An 18,591-nucleotide genomic window follows, 5' to 3' on the forward strand; every position below is an offset into this window, starting at 1 on the left:
GAAACGTAGTATCAGGCTACACTGAGAGGGTGGTGTTCAGATTTTCATTTTAGGAGAGACCCTGGTAATTGGAGCACAGATTTAGGCAGGAAATTACCAAGGAAACGGGTCTGGAATGGCATCTGGGGGAAACCTTGAAGGAACAAGGGGCAGAAAAAGAATAAAGAGTCTGGAAGAAAGTCCCTAATTGTCCCGAGGGTGCCACTGGCAAGAGCGGAGAGTCATCCCATGGTGTTCTCAAGGTCATTACTAGGTGAAAGGTGGGGTAGAAGTCAGAGGAAGGCAGATTCCAATCTCATGTTGAGGAAAGACTTACCAACAAGTAGAGAGGAAAGTGTCTGAGCAGAGGCCTGTCAAAAACTTCCAAGGAAGGACAGTGGCATGGACCAGGACTAGGACTTAGATGTCCTTGGAAAAGAGAGCCTTGAATGATGTGATTATAAGATAAACAACACAGAGAGGAAATGGGGCTTGGTGCCGTATTCCCTTTGCTGAGGTTGACTACCTTACGTTATCTTCTGATTTCTTTCTTTTTCCTCCCGGGTCTGTAGGGCCTTGATAATTTGCATGGTCGGTTTAATAGCTCTCTGTGGAAATGAGAAAATCATTCAATCAGGGGAAATGGATTTGGGATGAGCAAAGGAGCTTTTTCCGGTGTGGATATTTTAGGAACACCTATACAACAGTTAGAAATCTTGGGGCTTTCTGATCAGCTGGTGTCTAATGATCAAGGCAATGAAATACTTGAAATTTTATAAGCCAAATAGGATGGAAATCTTTCATCTAATTTGGGACCCAGATTTGCATTTTGTTTACTTAGATTTGCATGGGAGATTAGAGAGACCCAAACTCCAGATGTGTAAGACAAAATAAAAATGAATATATGCAGTGTGCTATATTTTGATTCAAATAAAAGGCTTATTGTTTGACTCACCAGGATCCCAGACCACCTGAGATGGTTCTCGTAGGTGTTAGGAAATCGCTGGGGGGCGAGGAGGGCCTTATAGCTCTCTTGAGACAGGCCTACAGGCTACAGAACTGACTCATTCAGTGTGATGCCCCCACTGGAAACACGATCTCATTTGGTGGAGGTGGAAACTGGGGAATGGGAGGTTAGGCGACTGGCTTGCAATCACTCACTGGTTCGTGGCAAACAAATAAGGAGAGATTCACGGAGGAAGCCTGAAGGGTAGCTAGCAGCTTTTTTCTCCCAGTTTGAAACACCCACCCAAGAAATGGCAGGCACATTGTCAGCTAGCACAGATGACTTCCCTACAACACACCCAATTTCTTTCTGGCCCTGTGTCTTGGCTTTGAGGGTTTGATTTAACAGCTGGCTATGGAAATATTCCCTCTTCCTTCGGGCAGTCGGTCCCGTGGCAGAGGTACACGGTCCCGGAACTAGGGTGCATGGGGGGAATACTTAATATCGGGAATGAGAAAGAGGGCGTGACAGGCAGGTCTCCTTGGCGAAGGGCTCCGGCACCCTTAGGCTGGTGCCAGGGGAAGGGGTGGGGGGGGTGGGCAGGCATGTGAATGGCCCAATCTCTCTAAACCCAGGACTCAGCAAGTAGTGACTACACTCCTGTTTTGTACCTAGCCATTTAAAATCCCGTGATTTAAATCCCCGGGTTTATCAGCTGCGTTCCCAGTTTGGCTAGGAGTTGTTTTGACTGCTCTGCCCTTGGCCTTAATTTAGATGGGGCCAGCCACCAGGCCCCAGGCGGCTGCTTCAGCTGAACAGCCGTGGATCTCTCAGCGCCTCCCGAGTTGGCTCCTTACCCCCCAGCATGTGTTCTCACCTCCCTAACCCTGGGCTCTGAAAACAGACCTGAAGCTGACCTCTGCCTCCAGCCCCTGTTGGCCTTGGAGATCTTCTGCCTTCCCCTCCCCCGGCCCTCCACTCTCCTTGCTCCATTGGTTCTTGCTGTCTGTGTCCTGTCCCAGTAGGGACAGGGAGAAGAGGCCACCCGAGCAGATCCAGGGGTGAGGTTGTGGAACATGTGGGACTAGAAGACAGAGGACTTGGTCTCTGGCCCCATTTCTGCCATGACCTGTGACCTCAAGCCAGTCATTTCGTCCTTCCAGGCTGTTTCCAGGTCCTGAAATCTCTGCTTCTCCAGCTGTAATCAGAACATGCAGCTCTGAGTGCAGGTTTTGATTTCAATTTTTTGGGGGGTTTGGGAATGACTGCATGCTTCCTCTTTTGCAGAAGAGAGCAGCGGTGTGTGAGGGGGAAATCAAAAGAGGGCAGAGAGGTAGAAAGTGTGGTGAGATCAGAGCTTGAGCACCCAGAGCTTGGGAGCCTGGGAAGGTGGGTCCTGCTGAGTCCTCCACGCCTGTGATCCCTGGGATGCGCACCCCCCCCAAGTGGAAGACACTTGACACAACTGTTGGTGGGTGTGGTTCATGTGGTACCTGCTTGAAAGCTGTCTCTTGAATTGCACAACACGATGCCTTTTCAAATAGGGAAGAGCCACGAGGCTGGGGGAGGGGGGAGGGGCGGGCCGCGGGTCTGTGGATGGTCCAAAGCTGGCTGACTGGCTGGGAAAACTGCAGAGGGCGGGCGAAGCAGAGGGGGTCAAGGAGATTTCGGGGTGAGGTGCAAGGCCACAGATGAATCCCACTCCTCATCACTGACAAGACCTCTGACTGAGTTTTACCTCCTCTCTCAAGCCTTCCAATAGAGCCCCCAGTTCCAACAGAAAGTGGTGACTTTTTTTCCCAAAGAGGGAGACTTGCCACAGACAGAAGCAGAGGGCGGAGATATTTCTCTGTAACATCTCTGGTTAGGGATTCCACCAGTTTCATAGTGAGGCACGATTGCAAGTTAAATCCTGAAGCGCTCGTAATTTTTTGTATGTGGCATATTCTCTCCCCACCCCCACCGCGGTCTTGAAGTAATCTGTCCGGTGAACTGTACACTTGCCCACAGAAGAGACAGTGCCTCTAGCAGCCCCCTGCCCTCCTCACCATCCTCTCCCCTTCCCGGCCCCCAGCCCCAGAGTCTAATGCCCTGGGACCCACTGTCTCCATGTCTGAGGCTGAGCACACGCACATAGACACACATAGGCAAACACACACACACACACACACACACACACTTCCTTAAAGTGGCCTGGGCGGGTTCTGGAGCCACTCAGGCCTTGGGCTCCAGAAAAACCATTAGCCTGTGGGCCCAACAGCATTGACCCACTTGGATGGTAAGAATCTAGTGAAGGAGAGGAGTCTGCTCCTCTCCCCTCTCCCTGGGTGGGGTGTAGGAGGATGTTCATCCCTCCCCAGGAGGAGAGGAGAATAAGCTGAACACTATAATAATGAGTCACTCAGGTTAACTCAACAAACTCCTACAGGCATTTGAAAAATGTTAATGCTATTTATTAATTCATTCAGCATCCAAGAGGAAATAATTGGAAGTTACTGGTTGAAAATCGAGAGGAGGTGAACTTGGGCCTCCTATCCCGTGTGATTAGCCAGCTGCATTCCTGGGAGCTCCGGAGAGGCCCCTGGGGTCTGTTTCAGCTGTCTGTGACTTCAGCTTCCCTGATTGGCCTCGGGACAGGGTAGGCCCTTAGCAAATGCTAAATAATAATTAGAGTAAGTGGCCTGGACAAAGCATTGCTGTAGAACACACCAAGCTCCCATTAGAGAACAGAGACCTTCCCTGGTGTTCTCTCATTGCTTTCCCAGACAGAACTGAAGTCTTGTTTATTTATGGCGTCCTCAGAGTTCCTGGGCTTTCTATCCTTCCACAGTCTCGGTGTCCACAAGAGCCGAAAGCTTGCAAGAGCAGAATTGGCTCCAGATAGCGGAGTTCAAATCCTGGCTCTACCACGTATATGCTGTGTGACCCTGGGCAAGTTTGTTAACCTTCCTGTGCCTCTGTTTTCCACTCGTAAAATAAGGACCATTAGAGCATGTACCTTCTAAAGTTGCTGTGAGGATTAAATGAGTTAGCACTACTACTGTATTTAGGTTTTTTGCATTTTCATTCATAAGAGTAAATGGACTATAACATTTCCTTTTTAATAATATCCTTATCAGGTCTTGATATCAAGATTATGTTGGCCTTATAAAACAATGGAAGTTTACACTCATTTCTCTTTTCTGGAAGTTTGTGTCAGGTTGGAATTATTTTTCCTTAGTGTACAAATCCCTCACTAATAAAGCCATCTGGGCTTATAGTTTTCTTTGTGGAAAGGTTTAATTATGGGTTTATATTTTTATTAAAGTCTCAGTAAGTTGCATTTTTTCAAGGAATTCTTTAGTTATTTTTGAATTTTCAAATTTGTGGACATTAATTGTTCATGTTTTTATTATCTTCTTCATATCCAAAGGATCTGTAGTGATGTCCCTTACTTCATTCCTGACCTAGGTCCTTGTGCTTTTTCTCTTTTTTCTTGATCCATCTTCCCAGGAACTTATCAGTTTTATTAGTTATTAAAGAAGGGGCACCTGGGTGGCTCAGTCGGTTGAGCGTCCAATTCTTTTGATTTTGGCTCACGTCATGATCTGAGTCATGAGATGGAGCCCTGGGTCAGGCTCTGTGCTCAGCAGGGAGTTTGCTTGAGATTCTCCCTCTGTCTCTCTCCCTCTGTCCCTCTCCCCATACCCACCCTCTGCGTGTGTACATGCTCTCTCTCTCAAATAAATAATAAATCTTTTTAAAAAAAATAAAGAAAAACCTTTGACTAAAAAAAAAATGAGTTAGCACTTACAGGATGCTTAGAACAGTGCCTACTCCATAGTAAGCACCCCCCGAATGTTACCCGTTACTGTCTCTTCCTTTTGGTTCCTCACCAGTGAGTGCTTCTACCTTCTTGTCCCATGGGCATCAAAAGAATCTGTGGGTGTAGAGCAGGGCACTCAGACCCAGTAAGAGGCATGTCTCAGTGTTGGAAGAGGGGTGGGGTAGAGCACTAGAATGTTCCTTCACCACATCCAGCATACCTCTCACAAACTATGCATTTCCAGATACCATGCACTCCATCTCTACCTGCATTCAGGCCTCTGCTCCAGCATCACCTCTTCAGAGAGGCCTTCTGTGTCTACCACTGCATCCCACCTCATTCTCTGTCCCTTTCCCCGTGCAATCATCTTTTATGGCACTTCTCACTTCCCTATAGGGTCACTATCTTGCTGCTCATCCATCCACTTCCCTTCTCTCCCATTAGAATGCAAGCTCTTTTAGGGCAGGATTTTTGTCTCTCTGTTCAGTGCTGAGTCCTGAAGAATGTCTAGAACCTAACAAGCATACAGATATGTACATTTTTTAAAGTAAGCTCTCTGCCCAACATGGGGCTTGAACTCACGACCCTGAGGCTGAGTCATGTACTCTGCCGACTGAGCCATCCAGGTGCCCCAATGCAGATATTTTTTGGACAAATGAATAAATCCAACAACCATGAACTCATTTTCCTGTTTGCATAAAACCTTTGTGAGGGTTTTATGCAACCTCACAACAGGAAACATTTAAAACGTTAAAAGCTGTACTATCATTTGGAATGAATTATTCTTTTACATAATATTCACATAGTTCCCCAGAGTAGACATATTTCTTTTGTTGCCATACATATATATGTGTATTTACAAGTGTTTGTTTCTGGATCCGTGTGTTTTGTCTTCTATAACCAAACACCTGGAGCATGGGGGCTGGGGGTGCAAACTGAAACTGATCCCCATGACTTCCTAAAGATTGGCAGTCAGTCCTTAAGGTTTGGTTCAAATCTTACTGCTCAATAAAAGATTGCCCCGAGAACTGTCCCATCTGACCTCAGCCTCTCCTTTGAACTACTGGCACACCTTATGGGAACCTCTCATTTGGTTTTAGCCAGGCCATGGGGTATCTCTTACTGAACATTTCACCCTTTTATTGTTCTATTTATTTTCCATACAGCTGTATCTTTACGTCTGCTAGTTTGCAATCTTCCTAAGGGTGGCAACCATGGAATCTGCTTATTTATGTCTTCCATCCGGTTCTTGGACTGCACATGGCAATTCAACAGTTCATGTCTGAATGGAAGAATAAACGAATGAGAAGCAGACCTATGAGCACCACCAAGTCTTATGTAGATAATTTATCTCTGTTACCCTCACCTTAAAAGCATCTGAGGGACCAAAGGTCCATATGGATATTGGCAATGATTTTCTTTTGGAAATGTTGATTGACATCTTTGTATCTTATTTCAGAAATCCTGGAAATGTCTCTCTCTCTGGAGGCAAGAACCAGCTCAGTCATTATAGAAATGATAATGGGTTTTTTAGTGATACTTGGTTCACTGCCCATTTCTCTTGTTCTTTCTCCAATACTTAACATACTTTTATTTAGGAGTTCAAGGTCAGGCGTGCTGAGAAAGGTCATTGTGAAAAACAGCTTGTAGAAGTACTTGTCAAGGTTGATTTTAGAGTACAAGGAAGATATTCATGAAGTCAGAAAATTTTAGATATGGAAAGAACATCAATACTTCTATAACATTTTATTTCTTTAAAAAGATATGAAGCCAAGGTTTAAAAAAGAGGCCATCTAGATATGCCTCATCATTGTACAGATTAGAAATGTCCAAATGAGTAACACACCTTAGGATTCACCCAGTGTAGGTGGGGATTTCTGCAGATGAGCGGGACAGAGAGAAATGCAGATGTGGCTGATGATTTATAACTTATTTCCTCACCTTTTATTTAAGTAATTATAAAAGGGGTGATAGAAATACTGTATGAAATCTCAAAGAGAAGCCAGCCAGAATTCACAAGGGGATTAAATAGAAAGATAATGGTCTCTATTCAATTATTAAGAATAATATGATGAGCCCCGTGTGAAATATTATGTGTGGCACCTGCTCTTGTTGGCTTGGTAGTAAAGAGAAAATAGGCCTGGGAAGTAGAAGGCAGAAACCAAGGTGTTCTTCAGTGGTAACTGCTAAGTACGCTGTTGAAAGGAGCTTAAGAGGATCTCGAAGGAAAGAGCCTGTCCTCCTGTTGTCAGGTTGTGAGAAATGGCAAAATTCAGGAGATGGTAGGTAGGCCAGGTACTGGTTTAATTGGGCTTAACTGCTTTGAAATGTTTTGGCTCTGGGAAGAGAGAAGAAACCCCTCCAGTCAGCATTTGGCCAGCTGGGTCTGCTCTGACCATCAGGGCCCCAGTGAAGGGGAAAGAAGACAGTTCCACAGCAGAGGGTCCCTAAGGACTCCACTACCTCATTATCCCTCCCTGGGGTTGAGGACCCAGGGCCAGCTGTGGAGGCTTAGCACCTGCTTCCTGGAGCTGCTTGCACCTGGCTCCAAAGGGGATATTACCAAAGTTACTGTGATAATTCTAGAGAACTCAGTTGGACTGGGATTAAAACCTACCTTATTGTTTCAAGACTCTCCATTTTCCCAACCTTTTGGGAAGAGAGAGTCTTGGCTCGGTCCCCTCTCATTAAACACCTTTAGGGCCTAGGGTCACGTCAACATTTCTGCGTCGAACCTACATCTGATCGGTGGCTGGGGTCTCTTCTGAAGAACGGGAATCCCAAATTAATAAAGAGGCCCTGAGTTGCATTCAGATTTCCAAGACGGATCCATTCTTCCTGGAGAACAACAGAATTTCACTTTTCTCATCTACCCCCCAAATACCTTAGCTCATATAATCAAGCAAGACCTAGAGCAGCTCTCTTCCCTCTGCTTCATGCCCTGCCCTGAGCACCGTCGTGCTCTTGGGTGACTTTGGGCAAATTACTTCATGTTTTTATGCCACAGCTTGTCTTCTGTGAGATGCGAATACTCATGGCAGCTACTTCCTAGGGTAGTTGTAAGGATCAAATGTGTTGACATCTAAAATGCTTAGGACAGCGCCTGGCTCTTAAATCTTAGCTACATTATTTTCAGCATCTTTCCCCTTCCTGCTCTTGTATCTGTACCTCATTGGCACCAGAGTGAAGTATTACGGGCCAGAGGTCAGGGAAGGGGGTCACAGGGCATGATCTTCCAAGGCCCCAGTTCCTAGTGGGTGTCTCCACACCGCCTCCCCCAAGCTGGGGAAGCCTTGCTCCAGAGACTGGACAAACTTCAGGGAGCACAGGCCCCTCTGGAATTCTTTCAGCAGGTCAGGCAGGCCACGGGCCACCCATTCCAGCTCTCTCTCTTTAGGGAGAATTGTTCAAATAAAGGAGAGGCCTGAGCAGATCTCCTGGTCAGCCATGTAGGGCCGTCTGAAGGAATACGTGGACATCCTTTGGAAAGTGAACCATGGGATTCACTGCCGAGTCAAGCCCATTTGGCAGTTTGAAAAAAAACAGTTGTGCATGTTAGCATGTCCAAGTGTGAAATGAGTTTGATTTTGCAGTTTCTCCCAGTAGCAGCAGGCTGCAGAGGAAGGTTTCCGTAATGTGTGCGAGCACTGGACAGAGTGTAGTAAGTCGGGCCATTTTGGCAGTGTGGCTCATACGTGTTTTTCAGAACGTGTGTGATCTCCTCCCTGAGTCTGGGCTCCCCCAGTCGGCAGCCAGGCAGTATGTTCTGAACCTAGCCAGTGCCTCACACAGTGGTGAGAATGGAACATGGCAACGGGACACGGGCCAGCTCGCTTGATGGGGGGGACACCTTTAGACTGTTTATGCACCCCGTGACCTGTCACCATCCTCCCACCCACAGCAGACAGGTATGAACCATTAAGGACCCATCTGCCTCATTGCCTGGGGAGTGAGGAAGCACACTGGCTTTGTCGGGGCTGGGCTGGCAATTTCGTGCTAACGGAGACTGGGGGGTGGGGGGAAAGCTGCAGGTGAGCCCTGGTGTGCACAATCCTTTCCTGCCGCACAGCTCGGCGCTCTGCCCCACCTTGGCAGTGACAGGGGTTCCCAGGCTGTTTCCTCAGGGGCCATTACAGCGTGTGGGGAAATGAACCATTTGGCCAACCAGCTCAGAACATCTGATTTTTTTTTTTCATGGATGTGACTCATTTTAAAATCTGAATTGAATGAATTTCTTTGGATTCCAGTTCAGCTAACATTTCCTGAGCCTCTGGTGTGTAGTCTGTATCATGCTAACACTCACGTATATTGTTTTGACCCCGCCTGGCTGAAGCTCCCATTTGGCTGACTTGAGGAACATAATCCTGTTCAACTCGAGAGACATGTAGTCGTGCTGCTTCTGTTCTGGGTATGGAGATGCCAAGATGAACAAGTATCAGAAGATCCCTCATCTCATACTTAGTTCTCTGCCTGAGTAGTCCTGGGTGGTTCTAGAATTGCTCAGCAGGCAAAAGCTTTTGCTTATTCTCAAGGCATTGAGTTCTTTAGGAATTCCGGTTATATTTCTTATCCAAAAACAGAAATGGATACTGAAGTTGAAATTTGTTATTGTACATAAAACATTCTGCTCTCTTCATCTGGTTATTGGATGCAAAACAGTGACGTTTGGATGCCTCTTTGCTTCTCACTGTTGGGAAAATAATCCTGTCCCCTGCAGACTTGCCACTGGGGTCCACTCCCCTCCTTTTTCTCCAGCACAGGGGCAGAATTTCTGGGGTGCTAGGCACAGAGACCACTGGAGAGGTCAGCCTTTGTTGGCCCCTCCCATTGGCAAACTCTTGGCTGTGAGCTCAGCCATGCTTTGGGCGGGGAGGGAGGTCCAGAGCACATGATTGAAAATCAGAGAGGGAGATGACAAATATATTCAAAAGCACATTGATTTTTCATACCAGGAGTGGGGATATGCCAAAAAAAAAAAAAAAAAAAAAAAATCTCAATACTGAAAAATGGACCCAGAATATAAAACCCTTTTCCAAATTGAGGGCTTGTGAAGGGTCAAATTCCACCAAAAGTGGGCTTACAAATAAAAAGATCCCTATGGAAGGACAGTCATTATCTGGTCCCACGAGTAAGGGGAACCCCTGGATGTTTGTGAAGAGAAAATCCTAGATTCAGCTGTGCTGTCCCCTGTCTCCCCCGTAGCGATCCCAGGTTTAATGTTGCTCCTCTCTGGATTCCATGTAGCACCTTTCTCATGGGTTTAAAAATAGACTCTGTGACTACCAACCCTCTTAAAAGGAACATGATAGAGATCAGTGCCAGCACTATGGGACCTGATACCCGGCTCTGATCACCTCCTTAAATAGAGTCCATACTTGCAATCCCTTCCTCCGGTGAGGCAGGGCACCCAGGGCTACCCAGTTGGCCACTGAGTGCTCACCACACAAAATTAAATAGCAAAACAACCAAGACCGTCTTTTCTCCTTTTCCTTTCTTCTCTCACTATTGAAAAGCTTCAGAAGGCATTACAAGGTCTGAAGGGAGTCGGAGTGGATTTCTTAGTCCATTTGGCGTAATAGCTACGGCATATATTCTGCCAAGTGCCTTCCTAATTAATTATTGGAAAGGGGAGTGGGGGCTAGTGCAGGAGGGTGCAACCATGTCTCTATGAAGAATAACATCTTCCCAGCAGCCATGCTCTTGATGGTTTACAAACTCCCCGGGGTGGTTGATGGCTGGCTCGGTTGGCGATAAAGGAGCCTGTCTTTCTCAGTAAAGGGTGGAGTTCCTGGTACCCACCCTTATCCACAGTGTCCAGAAGCTCTGGGAGCTGGGGCAACTCCCTGTGTGGATGAGGGCCCGGCCAGATAGAAGAATGGTTGAGGGCAAAGCTGTATTTGTCAGAAGGCCATGGGGCAGCCAGAGACAGGGATGCCACCAGGGGAATGTCAGATGCGGGCTTGGGAGCAGGGCTCCCGCTGGACACACGCCTGGAGACTTTTCTTCACCGCAGAGAAATGGACACTGAAATGGTGCATGATAAGCCCAAGGGAGTCTTGTCGCTGTAGCAGAGTGCTGGGGGCTCTTGGGGGTCCTGTTCTCAGCCATGGATGTTGGGCCTTGGGGAAGCTGTCCCTAGACCTTAATTTTCCACAACAGAAACAAGATCAGCAACACCCCATACCTCTGGGGGTGGAGAGGGTTCACCTTTGACAAAAGCTTCAGTTGAGAAGAAGGAAGGGAGAGAAGAAGGGGAAAAGAGAGTCAATTGTCATTTTACTGAGTACCTGCTTTGTGCCCCATAGTGGTGCTGGGCATTTTTACGTGATTTTCATAATACCTGGAGAAGTGAGTCACCTTATTTTCATTTTACTGAGGAAGAAACCAACACTCAGAAAAGTTATTTCCCTTATCAAAAGTTACGCAGCTCAACCGCAGTGGAGTGGGCCTACTGACTTGGAGTGTTTTAAGGCTGCCCAGAAATTCAAACAGTGCTGTTGTCATTAAGTTAGTTCCATGTCTGAGTTGACTGCAGAGGATTAAACCAGAGGAGCAGGAGGGCATGGGTGTCCCTCAGTGAACGGCAGGGGGAGAGTCTTGTTGCCCAGGGCCTGAGGTGCCTGGAGGCCCTTCTCTGGAATCCTGGGTCTGCCCTGAATTTGTCAGCTCTCACGTTCCTTTAGAGAGGAGCCAGCTGGGGTCCAGGCTGGCTGCCGCCTGAAGCTGCCTGTTCCTGTCCCCCCAGAATATTCTGGGGGAGCACAGTCATCTGAGAATCCCACGCACCTGAGATTCTTTGCTCCAGGCTTTTGAGCAAAAAGATGTGTTCTCCCAGTTTCTGGAAGAGCTAGATTCATGGAGGAATCCGCGGCAGGGGCCCCGTAAACTGTCCTGAGCTCCCAGTGCCCCCGCGGGTTTCCGTGTCACACAGTGAATAGCTTTGTTTTCTTCTGACTGAGCAGCAAGGGACCCAGGAACGTGCTCCCCAGCTGGGTCTAGCACCTCATCAGGCTTGTCTGCCGAGGGACCTGCGGAGACAGCAGGTAAAATATTTAGCAAGATTAGAAAAAACCTGTAGACACCGTGAGCCTACAGGATAGAACAACAGGTCCTGTGTCCTTCCTGAGAAGCCCCGTTTTTTTCTCTTGCCCATCAATTCCTTTCTGTCGCTTTACTTTGGTTTCAGTGACATGCACTGACAGATCTCAAGGACACACTAAATTCCCGCAGTAAAAAGTACAGCCCTCGGGTTTGGAAAGGAAAGGAAATGGGCAAGGAGCAGGATGGTTATTTGTTGTCTAAGGGTGTGGTCGTGATGGAGGGGGAAGGAGGGACAGTTCATGGGGAAAATAATAATCCCTTATCTTTCTGAATGCCTAGAGCCCAAAGACACCGCGGTAAGTCATGTAGATTAACCTGTACAGCTGTACGCCTTATCGAATGGTGAACTATCTGTCTCTGCTCTCCTGAAGGATCCCAGCAAAGATTCAGCCCTTTCTGAATAATGAGTTCTATTAAGTCACATCCCCGACAGCTGGAAAGTTCTTTCTGTCTAAATGTCTAATGGAAATCTTCTCTACATCAATTTAATCCCATGACTTCCTATTTCCTTATGGCGGTGCATATGCCCTCTTCAAACATCAGTCAGCAAGCATTTATGGGGCACCACTGTCCATAGGGGAGCAGGTGGGGAAGGGGAGGGGGAGGGGCTGGGCATACAGAACGTTTGAACCAAGCTGCTTCTGCCTAGGAGAAGCTTATAACAGCATCATGGTGACCAGGCTACCACACCTGGGAAAGACACCATATAATTAGGCCCGTCCTGGGGTTCCAGGCTCTAGTGCTAGAAGACTTTACATCTGAAGGACCATATCCTTTAGCCTTCTCTTCTTTAGCTCCTATAACCTCGGGTCTTACTGAGCAACATGTATGAAATTGTTTCTTTTCTTCTCTTGGGCCTTGCCTCTTTGCATATTTAAGTTGCAAAGCCTCAACCCTAATGAGGTCATCATGGCTGACATCAAGAATTCTTGGCAGTCTTGAATACTCAGGTCCTCTGATTATACCTCAGCATCTTTCCCATTACTCTCACAGTATTCTGTGAGAGTACTCTCCTCTGATTATAGTCAGCTTCTGGTCCACTATAACTATGTCGTCCTTTTTCTTTGTGATTGTGTATAACCCATAGCATTGTAGTACAAAGGACACTGGGCTTAAGAGTTATAAGATCTGGGTACCGAAATTAGACTGGGAATGTTTTAATATTTAACTTTGAATCACTTTACTTGCAAGGTCTTAGTTTATCTCACCTTTAAAACAGATATTCTGTATATAAAGAACTCTTAAAATTCAATAATAAGAAAACAAACAACCCGATTTAAAAGCGGGCAAAAGATTTGAACAGATATATATCATCAAAGAAGATATGTGGATGGTGAGTAATCCCCTGAAAAGATGTTTAACACCATTAGTTATTAGAGAAAGCAAATGAAAGCCACAGTGAAATACTACTACACATCTATTAGAATGTCTAAATTAAGACTGACCATCCCAAGTATTGGCGGCCATGTAGATCAGCAGGAGGGAGGGATTATGATGCAGGAGGAAACTTTTGGAGATGATTTTGGAGGTTCATTATCTGGACTGTAGTGATGGTTTTATGGGGGGTATGCATAAGCCAAAACTTACCAAACTGTATATTTTAAATATGCTGTTTATGGTATGTCAATTAAACTTCAATATAGCGGTTAGAAAAATAGTCGATCTTCTATTGTGTGAGTCAATTCTATCAGTGTTTCTGAAAGTATTGTGCATATTATTCATCTTCCATTTGAGTAGGGTGTTTTCTCTCTCTCTAAATATTAATGTTGGAACGGTGCTTTAGAATCCCTGGAGATATTCCACTGGGCTATGATCAGGGCTGTTCCAGTAACCATAATTTATTAATTGAAGCTCTTTCTGTAGAGGATTTTAGCAAATCTGAGAGGCAGTTTTAAGAGGTGCTGGGCAAAAGACCTGTAGGGATGTGTATTTTAACAACATTTACACGGAGGGGGGTTGGGGTGACTTCCTATACCCAGACACCTTGCCCTTTGATACAGCAGGGCAGGTGCTTTCCAGCCCCCTTGCAGAGGTGGCCTGGCCTGAAGTTCATCATCTGATGATGTTGAAAGTCTCGGACCCGGAACGTCCTGATGCTGCAGTCTTCAAAGACCAGGTTTTTTACCCCCATGGGGAGGAGTTAGTTGCATTATATACTTCAGATCACTCTTTTTTGACAACATACTGACCTCTTCTCTTGATCTTTATTTATCTCACTTATTTGGGACTTTGCCTTAATTTGTTGAATGGCTTTGAAGAGCACTTCACTTTGGAAAACACCCAGAGTTTTTTCTAATCTTTAGGAGCATGCTCCACATTATCTATTCCTGGCCCCGAGTACACTTTTGTTAGGAATCTTGCCAGTGCTGTTAATGGAAGGGCTTTGGATCCGCTGGACCCTCCATTTACTAGTGGTGACCGTGGTCCTGACCCTTTACCTCTCTGGGCTCAGTTTCTTGGTCTATACAACCATAATAGCATCGTCTACCTTATGGGATGGCTGTGAGGGTTAATTGAGGTAAGGCAGTATGTCCATCACCTAACAGGTGCTCAGTGCATTAATTCCTCACCTCACCAACACACACAGCTCTACCATACCTATGTGTCAGAGCAGGAGGGGTGGAAAAAGAGAATTTGGGATTGTGTCTAGGCTGCTATTTGAAGAGAAGGTGAAGCCGGGCTCATGATATAAAACATCCATGGTCTGAACAAGCAGTTTTGCCAGGGGCCTAGTTACCTGGCATTGCTTTTGCTGATATCTTGTCATCACCTGTTCTTAACAATCTGGCATCACCTCAAGGCTTGGCCCCCCCCCCCCCCAAACAGGCTTTTGACCTCTGCCCCTGAAATGACCTCAGGAAAAGGTGAGGATGGTCCCGGAACTGAAAACTCGGAGGTTACTCCAGCCTCCTCGGGTGATGTTTCATTAACCCCGTCAGACTTGAAGGATGAGGGAGATGGTAGTAACAGCTCTGTGTCCTGCCTCTCAGCTTCAGTTCGCATCGCAGCTCTCTGGCAGAATCTGGATTAGGCTGATTAGCTGGTATCTCAGGACACGGTGTAAGAGCTCAAAACATGCAAATTGGTTATGGGGCATAAATAGACTTTGCTGAGCTCACCCTGGCCGTCTTTGCAGGCTCCGGGGCCGTTCACTAGGGCAGTCAGTGTGGCAGGGGCAGGGCGGGAGCGCCATGCAGCTTGGAGCTCCTCACCTCCATTGGACGTATGTGCCTCCCTTCTGCAGCGGCAGGACGCTTGCTCCTCGCCCGGCCTGCTGGCACCTGCAGCTCGGGCTGCACCCCCACCCGCACCCTCCACGCACCCCCTCGGCTGGGCTTGGCAGCAGGTGCCTTCTCTCCGGAGATCGCTTCGCATTAACTTTCCCACTGACATAATAATGGAGAGAAAATGAAGAGATCCCATTAGCGGCTGGCTAGCTGGGCTGGAGGGCGGGCGGGCGGGCGAGCTCAGGGTCCGAGCGCCGGAGCCCGCGCCGGAGCCAGAGCTGAAGCCTGAGCCCGAGCCCGAGCCGAGCGGAGGGAGCCTGTATTTTTAGCCAGATGCCGCGTAACTTGCTGGCGCTCCCCGCGCCGCCGAGCAGATAACGGGGGAGGGGGAGCAGGGAGCCGGGCTCGGATTTCAGCGCGGGCGCCGGACGATGGCAGCGAGACAGGGCAGGTCCGGTCCAGACCCTGCGGTGAGTGAGTGGACGGCCTGCTCGCGGCCGCTCGGGCGGGGAGCTCGGCGCGCGTTGGGCCGCCGCCGTGCGGGGTCCGGGCCGCCGCGCCCCTGGTCCCGCCCGGCTCGCCGGGCGCCAACTTTCCGGGCGGGTGCGGGGACGCGCGCCGGGCCGCCCTTGTGCTGCCTCACGCCGGCTGGGCGCCGAGGCTTCTAGCAGGATCCAGAGGAAAATTCCTTTGGCCTGGAGGCTGCCGCCGCGAAGGGGCCGGTGGCGGGAGGCGGCCCGACCTGTGGCCGGCCCGGGTGAGGCGGCCGCATGCCGGAGCGCGGGGGAGGAGACCGGGGCGCGCGGGGGCCCTCGCCGAGGCCACGTCCCCTCGCCGCGGAGGACAGTCCCGCCGAGCGGGTTTGCTGCTGGGGACCCACCCGCACCCGCGGGGATGCCACTGCCCTGGCCTTGGCCTTGCCCGGAGAGGGCGCCGCCTCGCCCGCCGCACATCTGACCCCTCAACCTTAGAAACACTAGTGCCCCGAGGTCCTGGAGTTAGCGGGAAATGAATGGGGATGAGAGAAAGGCAGACCTGTTGTGTGCTGGGGAGCAGATGCTTTCCCCGTACCCTGTCATCTTCACGGCCCCCCCGGCCAGCCTTGTATCATCCCCGTTTGGGCAATGGGGAAATTGAGGTTTGGGAACTTGTAGGAGGCAGAGCATCAAGTGGCAGAGCGGGATCATCCCAGGTGTTCCCAGCATCAGGGTGGACTCCTCACACATCACTGCATCACCCAGCCTCTAAGGCCAGACGCAGGAAGTGCCCAGGCTTGGGCAGGGTTTTTCCCAAGGCCTGGCAGTTGTGTTCGGACATTAGAAGGGAACTCGGGACTCCTGCTTGCACCTTTTATGACACCTTAATGACACCTTTAATATGTTCCTTCTACCTTTGCCAATGGTAGTCTGACTGGGGCTCCTGGAGACAGTTTGGGAAGCTTTCCCAGCACAACTTTCTGGAAAGAAAAATGAAAAACTTACTGAAAACACACGCTGTGGCCCAGGGTTCACTTTGGTTTCTCTGTAGCCCGTGGGATAAAGGCAGGGGCCACACAGGTGGGCATGCTGGCTAGCGCTGGCTGTTCTTCCTGCGAGGCCTGACGGGGGCTCCTAGAAGAGCAAGGTGCTGAGTATGCTGTGGAGGGCCACCCCCAAACACAGCAGGCAGCTCCGCGGCTAGAACCAAGGTCTGCCTTAGTCAGCTGGATGTGCTGCAGCACCCCCTAGAAAGATCTAGAATCTCTTCCTGGGAGTCCTGACAGTGGCCTTGTTAAAGAAACTGCATTTTGCTCAAACAAGACCCCTAGGGAAAGAGATATTATCTTATCACTGTTTACTGATAATAGCTGTTTCCATTCACCTTTTTAGACATGAATTTTGTACTAAAAGACCTTGAGAAAGTAATTCATGATTTGTCCTAGGCGAACTTGGACCGGCTCAAGCCCCAGAGATGGTGCAAAGAGGCCCTGGGATTCTCTTACTCGGCCTGAAACTCAGCTGTGCTTGGCCTCTAGGGTTTGTGGAGCCTTCTGTGCTCATGTGTTCCAGGCACGCTGACATTTCATAGTGTGCTTCCGGCCTCTCCCTCCAAGGACACTGGAGCCCCCTGGGCTACTTCTCTATTGCTATATTCATATCACCCCACTCAGGAAGTGCAAGTTTAATAATAGTCTGGGTGTCTCAGGTAACCAAGGGTTCACCTCCCTTTTCCAAGCAGTCCTGATGAGAGCTCGAGGGCCTTCCTTTCCCCTCCATTACTTCCTCGCGAAGTAAGGGCCAAAGTGGGCACAGCCTCTGAGCGCGGGTGGAAGGCTTCCTCCCGCCAGAGCTGAACTTGAGAGGAACATTATGAGCACTAAAAGTGATTGGCCCATTGGGGCAGTGTAGCACAGGGGTGAAGAGAAAGACCCTGGAGTTAGGCTACTTGGATTCAAATCCTGGCCAAGCCATGTATTCGCTGTGTGACTTTGGATAAGTTGCTTAACTTCTCTGTGTCTCATTCACCTCATCTCTGCAGAAGAGACAATAAGTGCACCTGCCTCATGGGATTATTCGGAGGAGCAAATGAGTTAATTTATGTAAAGTGTCTAAAGCATAGTAAGGGATTTAGAAAGGCAAACTTGGGGCGCCTGGGTGGCTCAGTCACTTGAGCATCTACCTTCAACTCAGGTCATGATCCCAGGGTCCTGGGATTGAGCCCTGCCTCGGGCTCCCTGCTCTGCGGGGAGCCTGCTTCTCCCTCTGCCCCTACACCCCTACTCATGATCTCTCTCAAATAAATAAATAAAATGTTAAAAAAAAAAAGGCAAACTTATTTTGTTATGAAAGGAAGTTCAGGGATATCACATGGATTAACCAGCAGGGATGTGGGTCGAGGACGAACAAAACATATATACACCTTCTTGCCCTCAATGCAGGCGTGAGCAATTTTCTCACAGGTAAAATTAAATTGAAATGAAGCTCAAGATGAAGAAGGGGCAAAGACACAAGCAGGCAGCCTTGGTGGGTGCTCAGAGGGGCGGGTAGCTCCTCCGTGTGATGCAGGGTTCAGGGCCCTTGTGGACTGGTTTTCTGGAACACAGTGAACAGCCTCCTTCAGGCCCTCTATCTACTTTCCTCAAACAGAGAGGCCTCTCTGAGGCTGCCCCACATCCCAGGGACAGGTGGGACTCAGGGAGGGCCACGAATTCTGCTCCAATTTATCAGAGCCCAGAGATAGTCTGGTTAGCATTTTGTCACTATTGCCATTATTGTTTTTCTGATTAGTGTCTACTCGGGTAATTGTTCTAAATGGAACGTGTTGGATTCATTTGACTCTCTTTCTGCCCTATTGGATTACACAGACCATTCCGGGATGCACCAGGAAATTGCACCCGGGACAGGTCATTGACTTGGAGGTAACTGAATTAGATAGATGGGCAGCATAGGCTCGGAAAAACAAGATGGTGAGAATGGGTCTCATATTCCTACCAGGGTCATTTGCTCCAGAGCTTAAATATTCCCTGGCACCTAGGAGGTGCTCACTGAATGCTA

The 18,591-nt window shown here is 48.5% G+C and overlaps 1 protein-coding gene across 10 annotated transcripts in view; it reads left to right on the forward strand.

Moving 5' to 3' along the window:
- ANK1 (ankyrin 1) overlaps window positions 1–18,591 on the forward strand; it is a 127,105-nt gene that overhangs the window by 13,501 nt on the left and 95,013 nt on the right. For 6 of the 10 annotated variants that reach the window (XM_064585500.1, XM_064585504.1, XM_064585505.1 and 3 more), the window contains exon 1: window positions 15,382–15,528. The exons of 1 other annotated variant lie outside the window; for it this stretch is intronic. In XM_064585500.1, coding sequence (XP_064441570.1) covers window positions 15,490–15,528 — 39 coding nt within the window. In that variant the 5' untranslated portion in view covers window positions 15,382–15,489. Of the gene's footprint in view, window positions 1–15,379; window positions 15,529–18,591 lie in introns of those variants that run through there. 3 more of the 10 variants (XM_064585503.1, XM_064585508.1, XM_064585506.1) reach the window with 2 other exon arrangements.

Source organism: Mirounga angustirostris, unplaced genomic scaffold (assembly GCF_029215605.1).
Source record: "Mirounga angustirostris isolate CCGP_5_RB_7025 unplaced genomic scaffold, mMirAng1.0.hap1 SCAF_2, whole genome shotgun sequence".
Taxonomy (NCBI): Eukaryota; Metazoa; Chordata; class Mammalia; order Carnivora; family Phocidae; genus Mirounga; species Mirounga angustirostris.